Raw genomic sequence first — 19,947 nt, forward strand, 5'->3', positions numbered from 1 at the left:
CCTGAGCACATGAAGGCCAAGAAGGTGACTGGGAGCCATCAGCATAGCTTTACCAAAGGCAAATCATGCCCAACTAACATGATTTCTGGATCTGCAGACAAGGGGAGAGTAGCAGATGTTGTTTAACGTAACCGTAGCGAGGCTTTCAACCAAGTCTCTCACAATATCCTTGTAGCCGAATCGGAGAGATATGAATTAATTGGTGAACTACGAGGTGGGTGGAAAACTGACATAACCACTTGACTCAAGTGATGGTAAAAGGACTGCAGTTCAACTCGTCGTGAAATGTGAGATATGTAAAAAACTATCAGAACAAAGATTTATGGGGAGGAATCAAGGCTTTCCTTTGCTCAGCTAGCAGCTCTCCAGACCACAAAATGCTCTCCTGGGATCATAGAAAACTTGGATGTAGCCTTTGGCTATGCATCCAGAATTAAACTCAGTAAGGAAAACATGCTTGCTTCTGCTGGGCTTAAGTGCAGAGGTCAGCTGACACTGAGCTAATTAAAACACTTCTGTTGTCTGTGTACTTGTGCAATGTAAGTGTGTCTTATCTTCAGTAAAGTATTGCCGCGTGAAGAGGACTGAGTATTTTTCAGATTCTTTGTCAAAGACCGTTGTTGACCATTTACCATTTACAAGAGGAAGACTTCTATATATAAATATACAAATACATATATCCACACACACACAGAAGTGGTTTTCTTTTCAACAGATTGACATCGCTCGGCCTGCCATTTCTCATAACTACTGAGAAAAATCAGATGTTAAGAACTGAGATGACTGTGGTGAAGGAGACACATACTCCTAAAAGGAATGTCTGCCCTCAAACACCCATCGAACTTGTTATAGCTCATCAATGTTCCTTTCTATTCAGGCATGAGCATATTCTGTTTATATTCGTGGCCAGCTGGCAAAACCCAAAAGCACTAAAGCAGAAATGATGTAGTCACATCAACAGAGGGACATACTGGAACTAGTAAGTTTGGCCTTTTATTTAGCTTGGGCTAAATCAATGTCATGCTGTCGTTACCCCACAGCTTTTAGTTCAAACCTTGATCCGAGCCAATCAATGCAAAGTGGAAGTGAAGTAACTTGGCATCTGTCTGAAAAACACGATGTAAACGCACACAGCGGGAGCAGGCTATGGTGTGCCTCCCACTGGCATCCCAGACAAGTGGCTTTACCACGTGGTTCCTAAAGGTCCTGTAGGGCAGTTTTACAGAACATCACCCACCATTTTGCAGCAGACTGGAAGACTGCTGGAAGACATGGGAGCATTGCTGCACAACCAAATGATAGGAACCCCTTCGAGCACACAGGTATGCAAGAGCCAGTAAAGAAACACCCCGCTATCTATTGCTCCTGTATCCATCATTTCCAAGTTCCATTGTCAATTGTTTAGTGCTGTGCTGCCACCAATATTCTGTTTCCCCATCCTCCACCCCTGATTGACTTGATTGTTCTTGACTCATCGGAGGAAGATGATAATGACAGTAAAATTGAAAGAGACAAGAAGAATGCTCACACTAGAAAACCTAAGCTGGGCCTTCAATCCCATAGATGTAGTGGCTGAGATCTTTGCTATCCAGCCTTCATGATCCAGTAATTTTGCAATGTGTTTATCTTAGTTACTTCATCTATTAAAAAAGCCAACATCTCCTCCAGCTGATCATTTTGACAATTGGCCTTGACTGAGGAAGATCTACTGACATCAAGACAGAGAACATCAGTGCTGCACTGTCAGATTTACAGATGACTCCTGGACTTCCTCTGATATCACAGGATGATGAACTGACCTCTGTATGAAAAGAGATTTTGTAGAGTATTTTTCTTTGTGACAAGGGCAGTACTTAACAAATCAACTTACGATATCTATAGAAGACCTGCTGGACAGCCTTTTTTAGAGCCAAAGGTGGTCTTAACCAAATCCTAATTCAAACAATTTGCTCGGTCATTCAATTGCTAACCAAAGCCAGATGTTTTCAGTGAAATGGTGACTGACACACAGACACTGACTTTTCAATTTACTGACCAAGAGTATCAAAATATTCTTTTTGCTCCCAACTTTAACTATTATTTCTAGTCGTTGTGTTACTGTCTCCACAGAGACAGATTTCTCCCAAGTCTCAAGCCCTACAGCATGATGGATGTGGAAGACCTATATTCAAAGTCTCTTACCTGCCTGTTGCAGGCTAAGCTGGGATGAAGTGGTGGTATGACAGCACTACCTTTGATAACCACGCTCAGGTACAGGCTTGAACTCACAGAACTGAATTGCTCAAATCAATTCAATGTTACTACCTGTAGGAAGAGACTGCAGGCATCTAATCTGTGCTTGAGTTTTCCTGCCAAAAGACAAGCCAAGCAAAAAGTATCATCTTCAAACCTGGGCTACAGCAAAAATAGGAGATTCAACCTACAGTGACAATATCATTACAGCTTCTTATTTAAATTAAGCCACATCAGCTTACCAAAATTCCTTAAAACAATTCTTTTTTTTCCTTCCAAAACTCTTTTTTTCGCCCATTACAAAACATAACAAAACAAAAGACAATGCATGCCCTGAACTGATTCATGTATCATGTATAGGCTGTGACTGAAAGGTTATACAGCCAAGGGTGACAGACTAATTCATTCTATTTCTCTATTTCAGGACACCTTTGACAACCTAATTCACATTCACTCCTTTTCTTTTCCTTACCGCCTAAATCTGCATAGATATGGTTTAATTTCCAATTCCTCCTACAAGTCAGATTCCTCCCAGATCCTTTAATTTTAAAAATTTCAGATTAAACCGAGAAATTAGAGCAGCAGTACCATTCATACTGACTATTTCAAAAGGTCAACCTCTATTAAATAACATTTTCTATTACTTTAAAAATGTTATATACCATCCAAACAGAAAAAATAAAACCACACATCTAAACGCAGGGCTTAATGCTGACCGTGTTGTTTGTTTAAGCATTGCCAGAAAATTCATTCTTAATCCTCATAATAATTTTCTAGGTCAAATTAAGATTAGGTCCACAATAGCACAGATAACTGATGTCCGACAATGCACCTTAAGCTAATATCACTATTAGTTGTCATAGCTTTTTTCTTTTCAAGGAAAAGGATGCCGATAGATTAGAATTTTAAAGAAAACATTTGAAGAGAAGTCAAAATGTAAATGGTACATTTGTTTGTTAAAAAAAAAAAAAAAAAAAGAAATCTGCTCACTGGCAAAAATTAATGTCTTCCTAAGTATATCCTTTCAGTGGCTTGTAGGAATAGCCATTCCCTAAGACCTCCTTGGCAGTGGGATTTAAAACTGGGTAACAGGAACAGATTAATCAACTTTTTGTATAACTGATTTCAGAGCAATTTTTTTTTGTGGAAAAGAGCCTGCAGCAGCACAACTGGATTTATTCTTAAGTGTTGAGTTCAGTTCTCATTCCCAGAGAGCTGTTTTGCCCTCCCACAGACAGTCTCTGCTTCAAGATGACAATGACTCCACTACTGGCAAATCCGTTACACCTGCCCCATGGGAGATAACTGAACCTACCTGGGTACCCTGACAAGGTTCAGCGTGTTACATAAAAATTGGCAGAAACAGCAAACACCAGAAAGTTTTGCAAATCTACATCTATTTAAATTTGTATTTGTGAGTTGCTTTTGTGAGGTTCAGTTTTATCAGTAAGTGCAAGTCACTTTTATACTATATTTTAAGTAAAATCGGAGCCCATAAAGAATACCAAATTACCTGGCATCCCATGTGTTTTGAGGTAAACTTACACCAATTTGCTGTGGTAGAGCTCTGGAGCATGACAGGCAAGAACCTGCATTATACCTCTGAGTGACCCAAGACCACGGGGAGTTGAAAAAAAACCTGGCTGCTCACTAGCCCTCAGCTCATGGCACTGATTAGCATTCACTGCCTGAGCAGAGGTTTTTGCTCATCTCACAATTCAGGTGAGAACTATATGAATAAACTGCACATGGGTTAAAGCGAGTCAGCTGAGGAGCACTGCTTTGCACAGCATGAGCCCCCTGCTCTGCAAAGTTATCTGTCACTTCTACCCAAAACTCACAGGAGCCCCATGCCAGGATTTGCAATTCCCACCTGAGATGTGGGAGCAGGGCTGAGGCACTCCAAGGACTGTACACAGCTGCTTCAGCATGGCATTTCTTCCCTTGTAACACCTGCCGATAATCTTTAATGCAGAAGAGTCCGACTTTCAAATACTTTACAAAGGCAAAGAATAAAACAAAAATCTGCAGAATTTTATATTCACACATAGGTCTATCCACTGTCTCTAACACCACTCTGGGATGGTGCCCTACAAGTACACATCATGACACCTGAAGTATTGAAATGCAACAGATGTATTAGAATGCACATATGCTTTCTAATAGCGCACATTCATTCTAATTCATATAAACATTTATTTATACATTCACAAGCATGTACGACGCCCCAAAAAATCTCATCCAACTAATGTTATGAAGCGACAATAAAACAAAGAATATGAAAGCATTCTCATACACTATTGTATCTTTTCTTTCTGCTCCTGCACCTACTTTACTGCAGCATTCCTGAAGCAGATAACACAGTGTGCTCTCGCTAACCAGGTGTTTCTTATGCATTAGATCACAGAAAAAATTAGGCTGAAAGGAAATGTGATTTGGGTAAGCAGGAACAAAATATGCAACTTCACCAGAAGTATCTGCAAGATTTCTTAAGCACAAACATACAGAGTCATCCGTAAACGGGTATCTCTAAGCTTCCCAAAATTTTTGAAAACCTGGCTCATGATCCCCCAAAAAAGAGTACCTTTTCCTTCCTATGTTTATTTTTTTCTGATGATAGGACTCAACTCATGTAAAGAATAACTGCTTTCGTTGAGCTATACTTGTCAGTGTCATTTCCATATCCAGAATAGATTCCATTCACCATCTCTGACACTGAACCTACAGGACAATGTCAATCTGCCTACAGAAAAATGCACATGGAGATAAGATCTGAAAAAGGTTTTAAAATTACCAGTTCTAGTAGGAAGGTGTGCCTGCATTTCCAGACTCTCTCCTCACTAAGAGAAAAATTGTCTTACATAAACAGTTTGATAGATCAAAGTTAGATTTGACTGCTCCATCTAGCGGCTCATTAAGCACAATTTTGATGGTTAAGAACATGTGGCCTAATAGGTTAAAAAGAGCCACATGTGATGCTTGCTTTTTCTCTGAGCAACACAGCAAAATAAATTCTTAGCACCTAGCTCTTTTAATAGCATAACATAAAAATAATCTCAAAAAATGAAATAAAACTTCATGAAAGTTTAATGTAGTTAGGTCCATAAAAGTAAGTAAATATTTTTATATTTTTAATTATTAGCTTATTTATTCTATTTAGTTAATAAACTTAAATAAGAATGGTAAAGTTTTAGAAATTGTTCATTTGAATTTACAGTTGAAGTTACCTTCAAATTTGAGTTTACATTTCCAGTGAAAAGATATCTTACATTTTCAGTAAAAGAACCAAACTAATAAAAAGCCAACCATTAAAACATATACACTGACTCTTACCTAGTGTAAGAGTCAATTTCAAAGCTCAGGTGTGATTCAGAAAGCCACTCCTACTGTGTGAAGGACAACTAAACAAATCTAGAGCACCACTGATTTTAGAGGGAAAAAGAAGTGTGTGCCCTCAAGTCTGCCCAAGGCTATTTCATGGCAATTCCAAAAAATACCAAGAACTTAGATACTTTAGAAAACTGGTATAACAACATGACCAAATTGCTTTAAATACAACGTTTTTCCAACAATCATTTTGAGAATAACTAATTAGAATTGAGGTTCTTATTGCAGAGGAAAGAATTACCAAATTGAGGACCAGGTTTCAAAAACTGGAACTTTACATTCTAGAAATTAATGTATACAATTAAAACATAAAATACATGTGAGTTAAAATCAGATGTATGTGTGATGTGCTTCATTTCTCCTTGCTACATGTCTGAAAACATTTTGTCTTAAATTACACATACGACTGAAAGGTAGCCAAGGAATATAAACATTTTACTTATTCCTCCACCACACACAGCTCCCACAACCAATACCGTAAGTATATTAAGTTAGGACCCTATGTGCAATTAAAACCTCTATGTAATGAAAGTTAAACATATGCTTGAATTCTTTACAGACCTGCATTTATGATTGCAAAATAATCCCACACTAGCTGTGGCCCAAGTGAAGCATACAATACACATTAAGTTAAACACCCTTTTCAGTCTAATGTTCCAATACCAGCCCACCTTCCCTTCAAAGGCATTACTTGGATTTGGGAAGTTTAGATGACCCACACTGCCCCGGCACATTTCTAAACTTGCTCAACGGACTAAGTCAGACTTGGTCCAATTTGCATATAAGGTACAGCAAAGCCACAAGTCACAAAGTAAAGAATGCTGATATTTGCTTTTCTAAAATAGAAAAGGTCGTGTTTACAGACAGGAAGCAAATGTGAAAAGAAAATATTCTAAATAAAATGTATTATTTGAAGTTGCTTCATGGCTGGAAAGAAAATGTAATAAAATATTTAATATTGAGGGTGTCAAAAAAATACTGCTGTAGGTATGCATTTACTGCATAGCATCACAGCATTTCCGAGACTTACGCTCTCTTACAAAATACCTCTAAGGTTGAAAGTGTTTAACAATTAGAAAGCTCTTCATATGCTATTTTTGCAGTCAGTCAAGGGAATGAGCTTAGGGACTCATGCACAAGAGAGATATTTTTAAGAAGCTAAACATGTACAAATACAGAGATTTCAAGTGTCGGAGCACCTCAAAACATAACTTATTCAACTCCCTTAACATTTAGAGCAGTTGGGTGTCTGCAGAAGGAGGCAGTGAACTTATTAACAGTTAGGCTAGCAGCATGTAGGTCCTAGCTGTCAACTACATGCATTAGCCAACAAATAATCACTGTTGCCTTACATTGTGCATATCCTGCTTACAGACTTTCTCTTCTCACAGCAAACTTATGCAGAAAAGACAAAAACAACTATCAAGCTGAAAATCAAAATGTAAAAATCTGCCCTGTCCTTACATATCTTCAAGCTGAGGGGCAAGCCAAAACAAAACTCCTGTCTCCCTTTGAAATAAAACCTTAGAAGAGTCCTCTGCTTGGGCCAGAGAGCAACGTGATCAGTTATCAGAACCATTCCATTAAGGTCTTAAAAACCTGGGGGCAGGGGGTGGAGGGCAGTAACTAATGAAGAATTAATAGAGCAGCAAGGTCCCATGCACACAACTGTCAAGCTGTCATATCCTTTAGTGGTGGCTCCATCAGTCAAAACCCAAAAAAACAAAAAAAACCACCACCAAAAAGAACCCAAACTGAAAAAAACCCAACCCAAAGGCTGAAAAAGGCTGTAAGGTCAGGAAATCTGGTCTTTTTATATGAAAACAAATAGCTCCACAATATCTTTATAAGTGGTAGCAGTATATGTACATGAATCACTTTGTTACCTGATGGGAAAAGCAAGCAGGCAAACAAAAGGATAATTTCGCTAATTAACAGGTAGTGAGAACAGGAATCTCAGCTCACTTGAATCCCTCGTGGTAGGCAACCCACAGTTAGCCACAAGAAAATGCAAGCGTGCCAGAGGATGCTTGACAGTAATTTGGAATTCTGCTGGATGCTGATAACAGAAGAAAAGGTTATCTCCTAATGACATGTCTTTGCATTAAATAAGCAAAACTATTTTATTATCATCAAGGCAAGTTGGAGTCTCAGTCATGGACTGAAATCTAACAAGTTAGGCACTGTACAAAAAGAAATGCCAGACTCCACTGAACTTGCAATTTAAATGCAAGGCAAGAAAATGGGCAGGCGAACAAATAAGAAACAGGGACTACATTTATACCAGTGTATTAGACAGTGCCAAGTGGATTGCCTTTCTTGCTCTACTGTTAGAGTAACCCCTGGAACAGTTGTGCCCTGGATCAGTTAGCACTCTTCTGTTTATTTCTAGGCAGAAGACATGCCAAGAATAAATCCTAACAGACAGCTTCCATGCAGCCTTTCTCTTGATGAATGCAAGAGCTTCATCATATGGAAATGGGATGTGTTTTGTTACTTGGCCAAAGATGTCAAAGAATGGCTGTTTAATTTACTAGTACAGTAAATACAGCCAATGAGTCCATGTGAGATGTGCACATTTGAAAACATAACTCTTGTACTTGGTATCACAGGTGAAATGGAGACAAGAATCAACTTCAGTGATTCCAAAGTATAGGTGGGGAGTCCCTGATTTTGAAGTTCATATGTATTACAGAAGGAGAAAGAAAGAATGAAAAAAGCAGAATGGACAGGAACAGGATGAAACCATGCATATTTAGTCAAAGGAAACACAGACATTTCAAAATTATTAACCTTCCTTCTGACACAAGTTTTTCCTAGAGGCCATTTATCAGCACATAGAAAGCTCAAATAGGCCAGTCTATCTACTCAAATTTGTGCTGAAAGAAAGAAACTGGAATGGTTCCTGTCTATTACAGTAATTAAGTGCATTATTATACGCAAAAAAAGGTATCAAAGGTATCAGAGAAATACTAACAGAAAACACTAACCAATAATACTCAGTACCATATGGTATAACCCCTATGTTTGGGGTCAATAGGATGATCAGAATGAATACCCTGAATCCCTGTAACTAAGAAAAGGAAACAGAATGAACTTTTTCAGAAAATAACAGAATCAGATGCTTGTTTGCTCCTAGTTAACTCTATAATTAACTAAAATTAACTCTGAAATTAATAAAAGTATATGTATTATTCTATAATAAGCCAATAATTAATTTACCTTTTTCTTTGACAGGATTTCATTTTTCACCCAAAGGGAGGCAGCTTCCCCATACAGGTGGGAAAAAACAAAAGGTTTGGATTTCAGTCCCAAGACCTAAACTCACTCTTCAATATGCTGCACAGACCATTCACAGTTACACAGCTTTACCAAACACAGATTGGTTCATCCTTCACAGTTTACCTTTTCCTCTAAGCTCTCAGATCAAAAGAATAACAGTAAATCCTGAGTAGCAGTTCACATAACTTTTATGTTATACAAAAAATATATGCATATACAAAATGCTCAACAGTAGGACAAAGTGGGGGAAAGGAACATCCTCTGGCTATAACACCATGCCACATTTCAGGCTAGCTGAGTTTTAACTTCAGTTCACTGCATAGCTACATTTTGAAAAGCGGTCAGCAGCTAAAATTAGGGTAAGTTTTTCAAAAGCTCTCAGCACCCTCTTAGACCCTTAAAAAGTGCTCCATGGCCCACAGCTCCCACTGCTCTTCTTGCCCCTGCTACCTCCAATGATTTCTGTATGGAAAAAAACCTGACTGCTGAACGTTCTTGAGAATTGGTCTTCCATGGAGAAACCTAGAGAAGTCTTGGGTTTCTCTACAGGTCCAAACACTCTCACAGCTCCTGAAATTAAAGCTACCCTGCTTGTCAGGTGTTGAGACTTTTTGAACATATGATCCTAATTCCTCCCTGCTTTAGTATCCCCCTTTTTGTAATGACAATACTCATCTTACTACTGGACAAATTACTATTAGGACAAATTTGTTGCTATTTTATGAATTAGATGTGCAGGAGAAAGGTAAGCGACAAAGAACAAACAATTAATGAAGTAATGAACGTGAAAAATCAAGCAACAGAAGACAGAGCATGCTAATAGAAGCAAAACATAATGCCTTGCCAACTGCCAGAGATGTAAGAAAGAACTCAAGATTTAACAGTGTGTGACATCCTTTTCTTCCATGTCTCTTGATAAGTCAAAATGCACATTTCTTTTTTCCTTTTCAAAAACCAGACTGTTGTTACAAAACTTTGTACTGGAAATGGCTATCAAATATTATTACTTAAAGGGTGACAAAAAAAGATAAGCTACAGTCAGGAGTTCCATGAATTTAGCCCCAGATTTCCCCATCTTGGCCAAGAGCCTGCCACAGGAACAACAGCAGTATTTCTAACATAGAGCCATTTCAGTGCAGGCTATGAAGAAATCAATTTTTATTTCTAGGAATCCTCTATTTCAACTGAGTAAGAAATTATGATTACAATTATCCTTAACTTTGAGTTAAGGATAATCTGACCTCCCTGCCTTCCCCCACGCCCTTTTTTTCCCTTTTTTTCTTTCTTTCTTTTCTAGACTATTCAACCCCAATCCATCCCACCTTTCCTTACATATCATGTTTTATAGACCTCAGTCAATCTCGCCACTCTCCTGCAAACTCCCTCCAGCACGTTCACAACCTTCTTAAGGTAAACTAGAAAAAGGGCTTTATTAGGCTTTTAAAGGAGAATTCAGCCACATATCTTCCGTGACATCCCCATTTATATGGTTACATATCTCAGTGAAATGCTGGATTTCTTGGCAACAGTATGACTTTTTTCCCCACTCACGCTCATCTTATTTCATTTGCATAGACATGTATGTACTATACATAACTCCATGTACACAAAACAGATTTCTCACTGCCCAACACTGATTTAACAAGCACTTACTTACAGCTCCATAAGCACTGTAATTTCAGCTACTCAAAAGCACTGAGTATTGATAGCATTGAATAATGTTAGCACTGACCAAAATTCTGAAACTAGAGCCATTTTAGATTATGTTTTTATTAAAATCTGAATCAGATTTAGATCCAAATTATTGCACAAGAACTAGAAGATAAATTGGAACTAATTCCTAAGAACTAACAATCTTCCTAGCAAGGGTATTTTATTTTACACTAAGTCAAAGCTCTGCCACATTTTTAAACAAATTCAGCTCTTTTTAAAACTCCATGCCCAACTCTCCACACAGATGTTAAAATATGCTAGCAGATGTTACAGTACAACTTGACTTGCCTACACTCCACATTTAAAATACCTCAGTGAAAACACTTAGCTAAAGCCATTTAAAACCAGCCTCCTCTTTCCTATAGCCTTTTCCTGATGTTTTCTTTTGGTCCATTTATACACCCTACCGCACACATGCGGTTTCTCTCTTAGCTCAAAAGGTACCTTCCTTGCCAGCAATGCTATAGCACTTGGAAGACATCACTGGGGCAGGGATTTAATTTATGCTCTCCTTCCCCTGGAAGCACCCTCAAGCATGAGCACCCAAAGTGGCACTCGAGACACCAGAGGAGGATGGAGGAAGGGGTGGGATCCTCTCCTCCTGGAGTTGGGCCAGCGCCAACACATTCGTCTGCAAACCACAGCATCCCTTTCTCCTGCTGACCCCCAGGTCTACTCCTCCTGGTCACTACACCCCCCCTGCTTCACACCTGCACAAACACCAAGATCCCAACAAGATCCCTGCCCCTAACACTTTCTAACCAGAAGGGTAATGTCGTAAGAATGAAACCGGGTTGTTCCGTTCCATAAGAAAGGCATTATGAATTAAACAATCACGTCTTCACTGAAAGAAATCAGAACGTCATCTCAGGAGGTTTCTTCAAACAAGGCTCCAACTCCACCATGCTCTCCTCACTCCCAATTAAATCCATTAGCAAGTATACAAAGTGAGTTTTACTTAGCTTTTTACCATTTTGCTGACAATATGCGAGTATCAGACATATTTTCAAGCCTAAGCAGTGTGAACAAAATACACATTTAGGCAAATATGAACAATGAGTAAGCAAAATGTGAAACCATTAACTCATCTGTTTACATAAAAGTACATGAGCAGCTTTCAGTACCTCCTCACATCGTTCCAATTTCCAACACTACTTATCTTCCAGTTTCAAAGACTGCATGACAGACACCTAGAATAGCTCTTGTATCTATCACGGGATCAAAGAAGTTACATACAACCTCATCTGGACCCAAATCTACTAGTTCTATGCAAGTTCTTTGTTTTAAACTTTAAAGAAAACATTTTTTCTCAAACTTACTCCAAATCTAATTTGCGTTCTTCATTGGATGGCAGTAAGCAGAAGCTGTTTTCAGTTTTAAAATGAGGTCTGGATTTCATTTGTAATAGTCTGGGTTATGTTATTCTAGCAAGTCTTTGAAGCAAGTATGAATGCAATTTATGCCTTCTAAGAGGACTCCTTTTGCCTTGCCAGGACAGTGTTGTCACTGGAAACCTAGTCCACCTAATGTTCAACTATTACCCATTTCAGAAAAAGGAGTCCTACAGCCTGTATTAATAACAGGATGAAAATTACTATCAGCAATCAGTAATAGTGTCCTGTAAAGGGTGTAGCTTTTTTTTAAAAAGAAATTTGAGATGACCTTTTTGGACACCACTAAACAGTTCTTTCTCTAGATTTACTCCAACATGGAAACAACTCAACATAAATCTTTGGGTCCTCCACCAAAAAGGCAAAATCCCAGTGGACTGCAAAAGACATTTATTTTTTGGAAAGAAAGTATCTCCAGTGCTTGTGAATTATTTTGTTCATAATTTTGAAGAAATACATATTCAATGGTTACATTAAATAGCAGGGGATGTACTACCTAAATTAGCTTGCTTTGTATTTATGAATATCACTTTTAGAAGGTTTTTTGTGCTCAGAAGACAGGGTAATGCAATCCTAAACAGTATTTCTATGAAATGCAAATGTTAAAAAGTAACTTTTGCACAGTATCTACTTTATATGTCATTTTGGGCTATTGATTTTCAATACAGTCTTATCTATCCTACCTATAACTTACATTTCTATGGGACATCATTTTCTTTTAAACATCTCTGTAAGCTGTTTTCTATAAAAAAGTCTATTTTAGTTGTTCAATATAGAATTGAAAATAGTATATCTTTATTACTCAGTTGCCAATTGCTGTATATTGGCACTCACCAAATGTGAGCATTAATTTTATGATCTTGGTTTTACTTGGTAAGGGTGTTCAAAGTTAAAAAATTTGCAATAATTCTATCTTTCTAGCTCTACTTTGGCACCAGATTTCTGACTGAGCTGATATTTAGATAAGAGAGGATGGATTCCAGACCCTCCTGGGCTTATAAACTGAATCACTACAACTAGGGACCTGTGCAGTATCTCTCCCAAATTACAAGCAAAGCACTGAAGGAATGGTGGGTGCAATTCTGTTTGTAACAATGCTGCTACATTGCAATGAATGGGATTCTGACGTCGGTTACAACAGGGGCATTTTTTAATTATTAGTATCAATTTTTTAAACACTGTGCCCTTTTACTATGGCATTTTTTTCTTTTAAAATATTGAAGGATTTCTAAAAGATTTTCTTAGGCAATAAAATTTCTGCCTTTCCATCTACCCTTTTGAAATAGTGCAGATTTTTTCAAGTACTGATGAAAATTTAATTCTAAAAATAATTGGATACTTTACTACCAAAAATGTTTCTGCTTTCTCATTTGTATTCACATTTCTTAGCTCTTTTTCTGTACTATACCCCCAGCTTCAAAGGCTTTCCAATTCTTTTCCCATGACAAGGATTGCAAAAGTCATATCAAGATCAAGCAAAAAAACATTAACAGCTACATCTCACAGCTATTTAATTAATAAATATAAGTCTAATTAATGTTTTGCATACACACACATATATATACACACATATATATATTCTGATTAATAACACAGTGCTAGCTTACTGACAAGTAGAAATAAGGTCTCAAGGAATGCTCAACAATGTTAACCAAGTATTGAGTTGGCAGTGGTCAGACAGGACCCTAACATACTCCTATTTATAGTTTTTATTCAAATAAAATGAGGTAGCACTCTGATATAATAGAGACCAAGGCCTCCACTGTCTAAAGGACGAGTCTAAATATCAGAGGTACCCAAGAACTTGATTCAGTTATCAACATTTGAAATCCTCTGGGATTCATAACACTGAAGGAAAAAAGTCCAACCCTTAGTGGTTTAACAATACAACAGGAAATTGGTCAAAAGCTGAGATCAGTGTCATGAGCCTGAAAGCAACTGTTGAAAGGTTTTACTTACAAAGGACCACTATAGAGCAAACTATATCAACACATTGATACCAGTATCAATGACTTTCAGCCTGGACTTGACTTTCACATCAACAACCTTCCAGTTTATAACGATACCCCTTACTGAATATGGGAAGTCCTTTCTACCGCATAAGCAACCTCAAATTGATGTAAATAAATAAAAGCAAAAAAGAAAGATGGAAAGGAAATGCTATATTAGAGACTGCTACTACCAACAGAGGAAGTCAGAGAAAATTACACAAACCCAAATATCAGCATAAAACATTGCCACAAAATAAGGGAAAGAGACGTGTCCTCTTAGAAAGACAGAATAGTTGAGACTGGAAGGGACCTCTGTAGGTGTCTAGTTCAAACCCCCTTCCTCAAAAGCAGGGTCAGCTAGAGCAGATTGCTCAGGGCCTTCTCTATTTGGGTTTTGAGCACCTCCAAGGATGGAGACTGTACAATGTCTCTGTGCAGTATGTTCCAGTGCTTGACAACCCCCACAGTCAAAAAAGTGAGGGGTTTTATGTCTAAGTGGAATCTGGATTAAGATTTCAGGGGCATGATAATCATGCCTCTTTAAAAATGACCAGAAAAGCAAGCTTCCATATTTTGAATGGAAAAGTTAATGCCTGGAAAGCTAAAACAAGCAGCCATTCAGATGGGATAGAAGAGAAATGTTGTTTCCTCTCATATGTATATCTGGAGATTTAGGGGGTGTCAGGAGACCACAACATCAGATAAAGACAGATAGACAAGTTAGCATATATGAATCAGACACGTCAGGAATCAGCGCCAGGAACTAAAAGACGATGCAGACAAGCTGTTGGCATTTTGAGTATGAACACCAGCAGAAAACTTTCAAGTTACAAACACAGATAATTAAACTAAAGAGCTAAACGCTACTTCCAAAGACACAAAAAGCCTTCAGTTCACTGTAGTGTCACTTAAAGACAAATTAGCGTTCTAAGACAGTTGGTACATTCTACCCCAGTCTTTTCTGACAATGTGTATTTTATCTGTTCACCATTCATGAATATGATTAACTTCTTCAGCCACAAGAAAGGCTTTGTTTAAAAGCACACAGTGTACGACACTCCTTACTGCTGAGTGTTACCATGAACAGATGAAGACAAACTGAAATAACAGACTTTAAACATACTTGTAAGCTTGGGAGCAAATTCATCCAGACAACAAGTTAGGCAATTCTCATTTCTTTCCTGTATAACACTCCCCTTGCCCCGTATCCTGTCCTTGTTGACAACTCTGGCAGATCCTTGATATTTTACTAAATGAGGTAAAATTTTGCATATCTTAAGACTGAGGTGTCAGTAAGATTACGATGCTTTATAATGGTTTTCTCAGATTGTTACAGAACTCACTTTCCATTTCAATTCATTCACAGAAAATTATTCTCCATACAGACAAAAGGATGAAGCAATGACCAAAGGAGTACAGATATCATCAAGAGAATAATCTAGAACCCTTAAATTCTGTCAGTTCTGTCATTTCTAGGTGAAAGAGGGAAGAGAATGAGAAAGAAACTCATGAGCTGATGCTACCTGTAACCAGCTCATCTAAGAATTCCAAAGGAAACATTGCAAACCAAGTGTAAACAGGTATAAGACACTTCTCCGTGGAAAGAAAAAAAAAAAAAAAAAAAAGGTAAGGTGAAAAACAAAGGTGTACGTTTAAAAAAAAAAAGAGGCAAAAGAGAGAGAAAAATACAGATTTTTTTTTTCCCCCCAAACCATGGCCATGTGCATAATATACATAAAGGTCCTTACCTTTTTCACTGACACTTTCACTTTCTATCTCCACATCTTCACAGCTAGTATATTCTGGTGTTGATGCCCCTTCTTCCTCTGAGCTACTAACTGACATCTGCCTTTTCTTTCCGCCTCTTTTTGCTCTATGAGGCTTTGGAGGGGATGGCCGCACTGATTCCGACTGGTCAGAGCTAAGGGAATCATTCCTTAGCATGGTCTCCATTTTCTCCCGCTTTGCTTTTCGCATGAGAATAGCAGAGCTAGGATCAAGGCGGCTCTGTTTTTTAAAGGAATCGTGGTTCTTGTACTCTACGTGTTCTATAGGAACTGGACTATGCCTGGGAGTTGGTGGGCTATGATTAGTTAATTGTTTAGAAACAGAAATTCTTACATCACCTGTTCTGTCTATAGAGTACGACCTCTGAGTTTCCACAAGAGATTTTCTGTCCTGAGTTCCCTGTAATTGTGAGCGTTTTCCTAATTTATTCTCAGGTACCTCCGCTTCCTCCATTTCTGTATGTGGCAAAGCTACATCACTGTGCCTTCTCTCATGCCGTGCTTTAGAAACTTTCGCGTGCATGCGCATCTGCTGTTCCTCAGGATGCGGTTTTACAGGATATCTTGCCAGATTGGGGTCACTCCTGTAACGGGTATGATATTCATCTTCCTTCCTTTGTTTTTCATCATCAGGCACTTTGCCCTCCTCAAGTTTCTCTAGCAAGTCTGGGTAGTCCTGTGACTTGCCTTTCTCCAGCCTTCTACCTTCATGCCGTTCCTTACGCTCCCTGTCATCTGCTGGTCCTTCTTTTTGAAGTGAGGTTTTTGGCACACGCTTACGCTCACTCTTTAAACCTTTGCCATTCTGGTCTGAAACCAACATTGCCTTCTTCCTACAATAAAAAGGAGTACAATAACTTGAAGAATTGAATGCAAAATAAAATACTTGTGTACACTGTTATGGTAAACAGATTATAAACCAGGATAAGCTATGGCAAAACATATAGAAAGGTACTGGATCCATTAACATGAACTAAATCTATTACTCCTTCCAGCAGTACTTTTATTTTCCAACAGCAAACAACTTCCTGAGTCCACAAAAACACCAATTACAGATGGTCCAATTGAGTAAAATCACAAGAATATTAACATGGATAAATGCAGATAAAAAGAATTTACCCACGTAAGTAGGAAGACTCAAAGCCATCTCTGTAGTAACTGCAGCACTATGACAGAGTATCGGAGTATGTTCTCCATTTTTCTGACAGCTGTTAGAAGGTTTACAGACTAACCACACAATTCACTTCAAGCACCCTGACAGTACAGATATAAACACTACCAAATGGCGTATCTCCCACAATAACATTACAGAAAGAAGGAATATGGATATAAAAAAAAAATGCAAAAGAGAATATATCCAGAAACAATAATATTTGATGTAGTTTGCTTTATCTTATTAAAACTCTAAAAAGAAGTGCCCATTTCATAAGCACATAAAGAAAAGCAAATAGACTCCTTGAGATAATTTAATGGCATTCCTTTCTCTGGTAATAAAAGAGGATGAAAAATGAAATTTATTTCTCTATACAGCTGAAGTACAAAACAATGAATAATGAAGCTGCATGAAAATTATGCTCTCTCCTCTTTCATCTTCTGCTTTGGGAGAATAAGCAAGCCAAAGAATCATAAAATCCCCTTATACCAGATATTTTTATTTCTCTCATCATTCCAATTGCCCTTTTGTTTACCAGTTCACATATGAACCCATCAATTTTGAAGAAGGCTGAACACAGCTATACACTGTATTTGAGATGAACCTGCACCAGGACAAAGTCACTAGGGCTTTGTTTTGTGGCACTGAATCTTCCCTTCCAGAACTGATAAGTCTTTGGATTACACATCACAGATTTTCACAGATGCATCCAACAGGACAGGCAAAGTTGGATATGATCCAAGTTAATCTCCTGTCTCCTTTTTCTCCATCTCTTGTTCCTCCTGAGTTTTTGGCAATAAATGAGACCTGAGTTTACCATAGATGCTCTCCATTCAGAACCCTTGGACTTCATTTGAAAGTCTCAGTGACAAGTAGAGAACATTACTGTCGTATAATTAATACAACCATCTCACTTTTGGACAGCAAAGCAGAAATAGAAAGCATTTTGCTGCTCTAAAAGTGTCCTTCAGCTGAGTGATGACTGCTCTGGGGGCCTTCCCAGTGTTGGGGGAAAAAATTCAACAGAATTAGGGGAGGGCACCATGTGTTCATTTACATCATATGTATACATAACACTAACCTGAGTTTTGGTACAGTTAAACCCAGACAGACCTCACCCACACAGTAAGTTACTAGCCACTGTTCATTATCCATTTTCAATTTCAATAGCTATGAAAAAAAAAAAAACCTCATCAACCGTTCTGGCCAAGGGAAAATGTTCTATGGCAGACTCTTGTTTTGTTGCCACAGGCTCCCTCCTCAAGTGCTCTGCCATCTGCCAGGCAGCAGCCAAAAGAACAGCAACTGCTTCATCACATTAGCCTCTCTTGATCTGCTACTCCTCAACCTGTTCATCACAATGACTACAGCTCAGAAATTTACTCATGTCCTTGCTTAAAAAATAATAGTGTGCTTCTGGTTGGCTTTAGTCTTGAATACAGTTTGCTCTGAATTCAAGATGGTACTATTGCTGTTCTTCATGAATGTTTACTTTGCAGGTGTAAATGAGTTTTTAATAGTTCCTGTTTTATTATTAAAAATAATACAATCATTGATAAAAAGATGACACATAAGGATATCTGACAGAACTCCACAAGGTTTTTTGTTTGTTTGGGTTTGGGGTTTTTTTTTTGGGGGGGGGGGGGGGGGGGGTTCAATTCTAGTACGTTATTTCATCAAGTTAAAGGCTTGCTCTTTGTTTCGTAACTTTAAAATACCTGCCAATTTTAAAAGTTACCTACAATTCTATATTAAAAGCGTACACCAAAATGCATTGAAGTACACGGAAATACTCCTAAAATACAATTATTATTTTTTTTCCTCATTTCTGTTGCACAGACCACATCAGCCAACGTATTTTCTAATGAACATTTATGCTTCCCTGGTCAGTCAATCAACTCTTTGTTTTTATACAGTTCTAGACACACACAGGGCCCAGCCGACAGCCTTGTGTAGTATTACGGAACTAGCATTTATAATTGTGAGGCTCTAACAAGAGAGAAAGCGTTACCTCTCTCTTGGAGGTTCACTTCTAGACCTTGATGAAACTTGCTTTTGGTCCAGGCCCATAGTTGGCTGTGATACTTCTGCTCCTTTCCTACGGTCGGACTGGACACTGGAAGAAGAGATTTCCTGTGATGAGGCAGTTGCTGTACTTAAGGGAGTCTGTGATCTCGATCGCTCTTGAAGTCTCGCTTTCTTTTCTCTCAGTGCATCCGAGCTTCCACCAGTGGCCGTATCACTCAGTGCTCCGTCCTGGCTGGGCGAGGGCTGCGGTCCACTTCCAAAAAACCACGCTCCAGATTTCGTTAGGATTTCTTGTTGCTTTCGACACAAATTGCATACCCACATAACCTAGTTGAAGACAACAAGAAGTGTCAGTGCAGCTACCCTTCAGACCCTGAAATGCATGCTCGCTATCATAGAGCAGGTACAATCTCTCGCTCTCCTCTAAACTGGCGAGGTTGGTGCTCATGACACGACCCAGAACATGCTTCTCCAAGCACTGACTGCACTGGCTAGAGCCAAGCATCCTACAGGCACATGCTATGTGAGCTTCTCCAAAACGTGCTGCTGATACATGTCAGTCCTACCTGTAGCAATGCCCCCCCAGCCCAGCCCTAGCTCGCTTCTGAATTAACACCGACCGCACGACCAACGCTAGTTGCCGGTGTTGATGCAGCTGGGGGGTGGGTTGGGCTGTTTTCCTTGGTGTGGATCGCTGTCAGGACAAGCCTACCAGACTGTAAATTGGACTTGTACCTTGGGTGGCAGAGTCCTGCCCAGCTAACTCCCAACCTCCGCCACCACAGAAAACTGACAGGGTATTTCCCTTTAATTAATTTTTCCTCACATAACATAACTCAACATTACCCTGCAAATAAATTCAGCATTTACTGTGCATGGTTTTAGCTATATCCACAACAGCTACTTACCAGAGATGCAAGGTAAGACCTAAAGAAACCTACTAATAGAGAACTAAATGCACCAATGAAAAGAATGCAAAAGAA

The 19,947-nt window shown here is 38.6% G+C and overlaps 1 protein-coding gene across 46 annotated transcripts in view; it reads right to left on the reverse strand.

Moving 5' to 3' along the window:
• RIMS1 (regulating synaptic membrane exocytosis 1) overlaps positions 1-19,947 on the reverse strand; it is a 341,727-nt gene that overhangs the window by 167,992 nt on the left and 153,788 nt on the right. For all 46 annotated transcript variants that reach the window (XM_052781720.1, XM_052781726.1, XM_052781737.1 and 43 more), the window contains 2 exons: positions 18,948-19,291; positions 15,745-16,616 (listed from right to left, as the gene is read on the reverse strand). In XM_052781720.1, the coding sequence (XP_052637680.1) occupies positions 15,745-16,616; positions 18,948-19,291 (1,216 nt within the window). The remainder of the gene's footprint in view (positions 1-15,744; positions 16,617-18,947; positions 19,292-19,947) is intronic.

This window comes from Harpia harpyja, chromosome 3 (assembly GCF_026419915.1).
Source record: "Harpia harpyja isolate bHarHar1 chromosome 3, bHarHar1 primary haplotype, whole genome shotgun sequence".
Classification (NCBI taxonomy): domain Eukaryota; kingdom Metazoa; phylum Chordata; class Aves; order Accipitriformes; family Accipitridae; genus Harpia; species Harpia harpyja.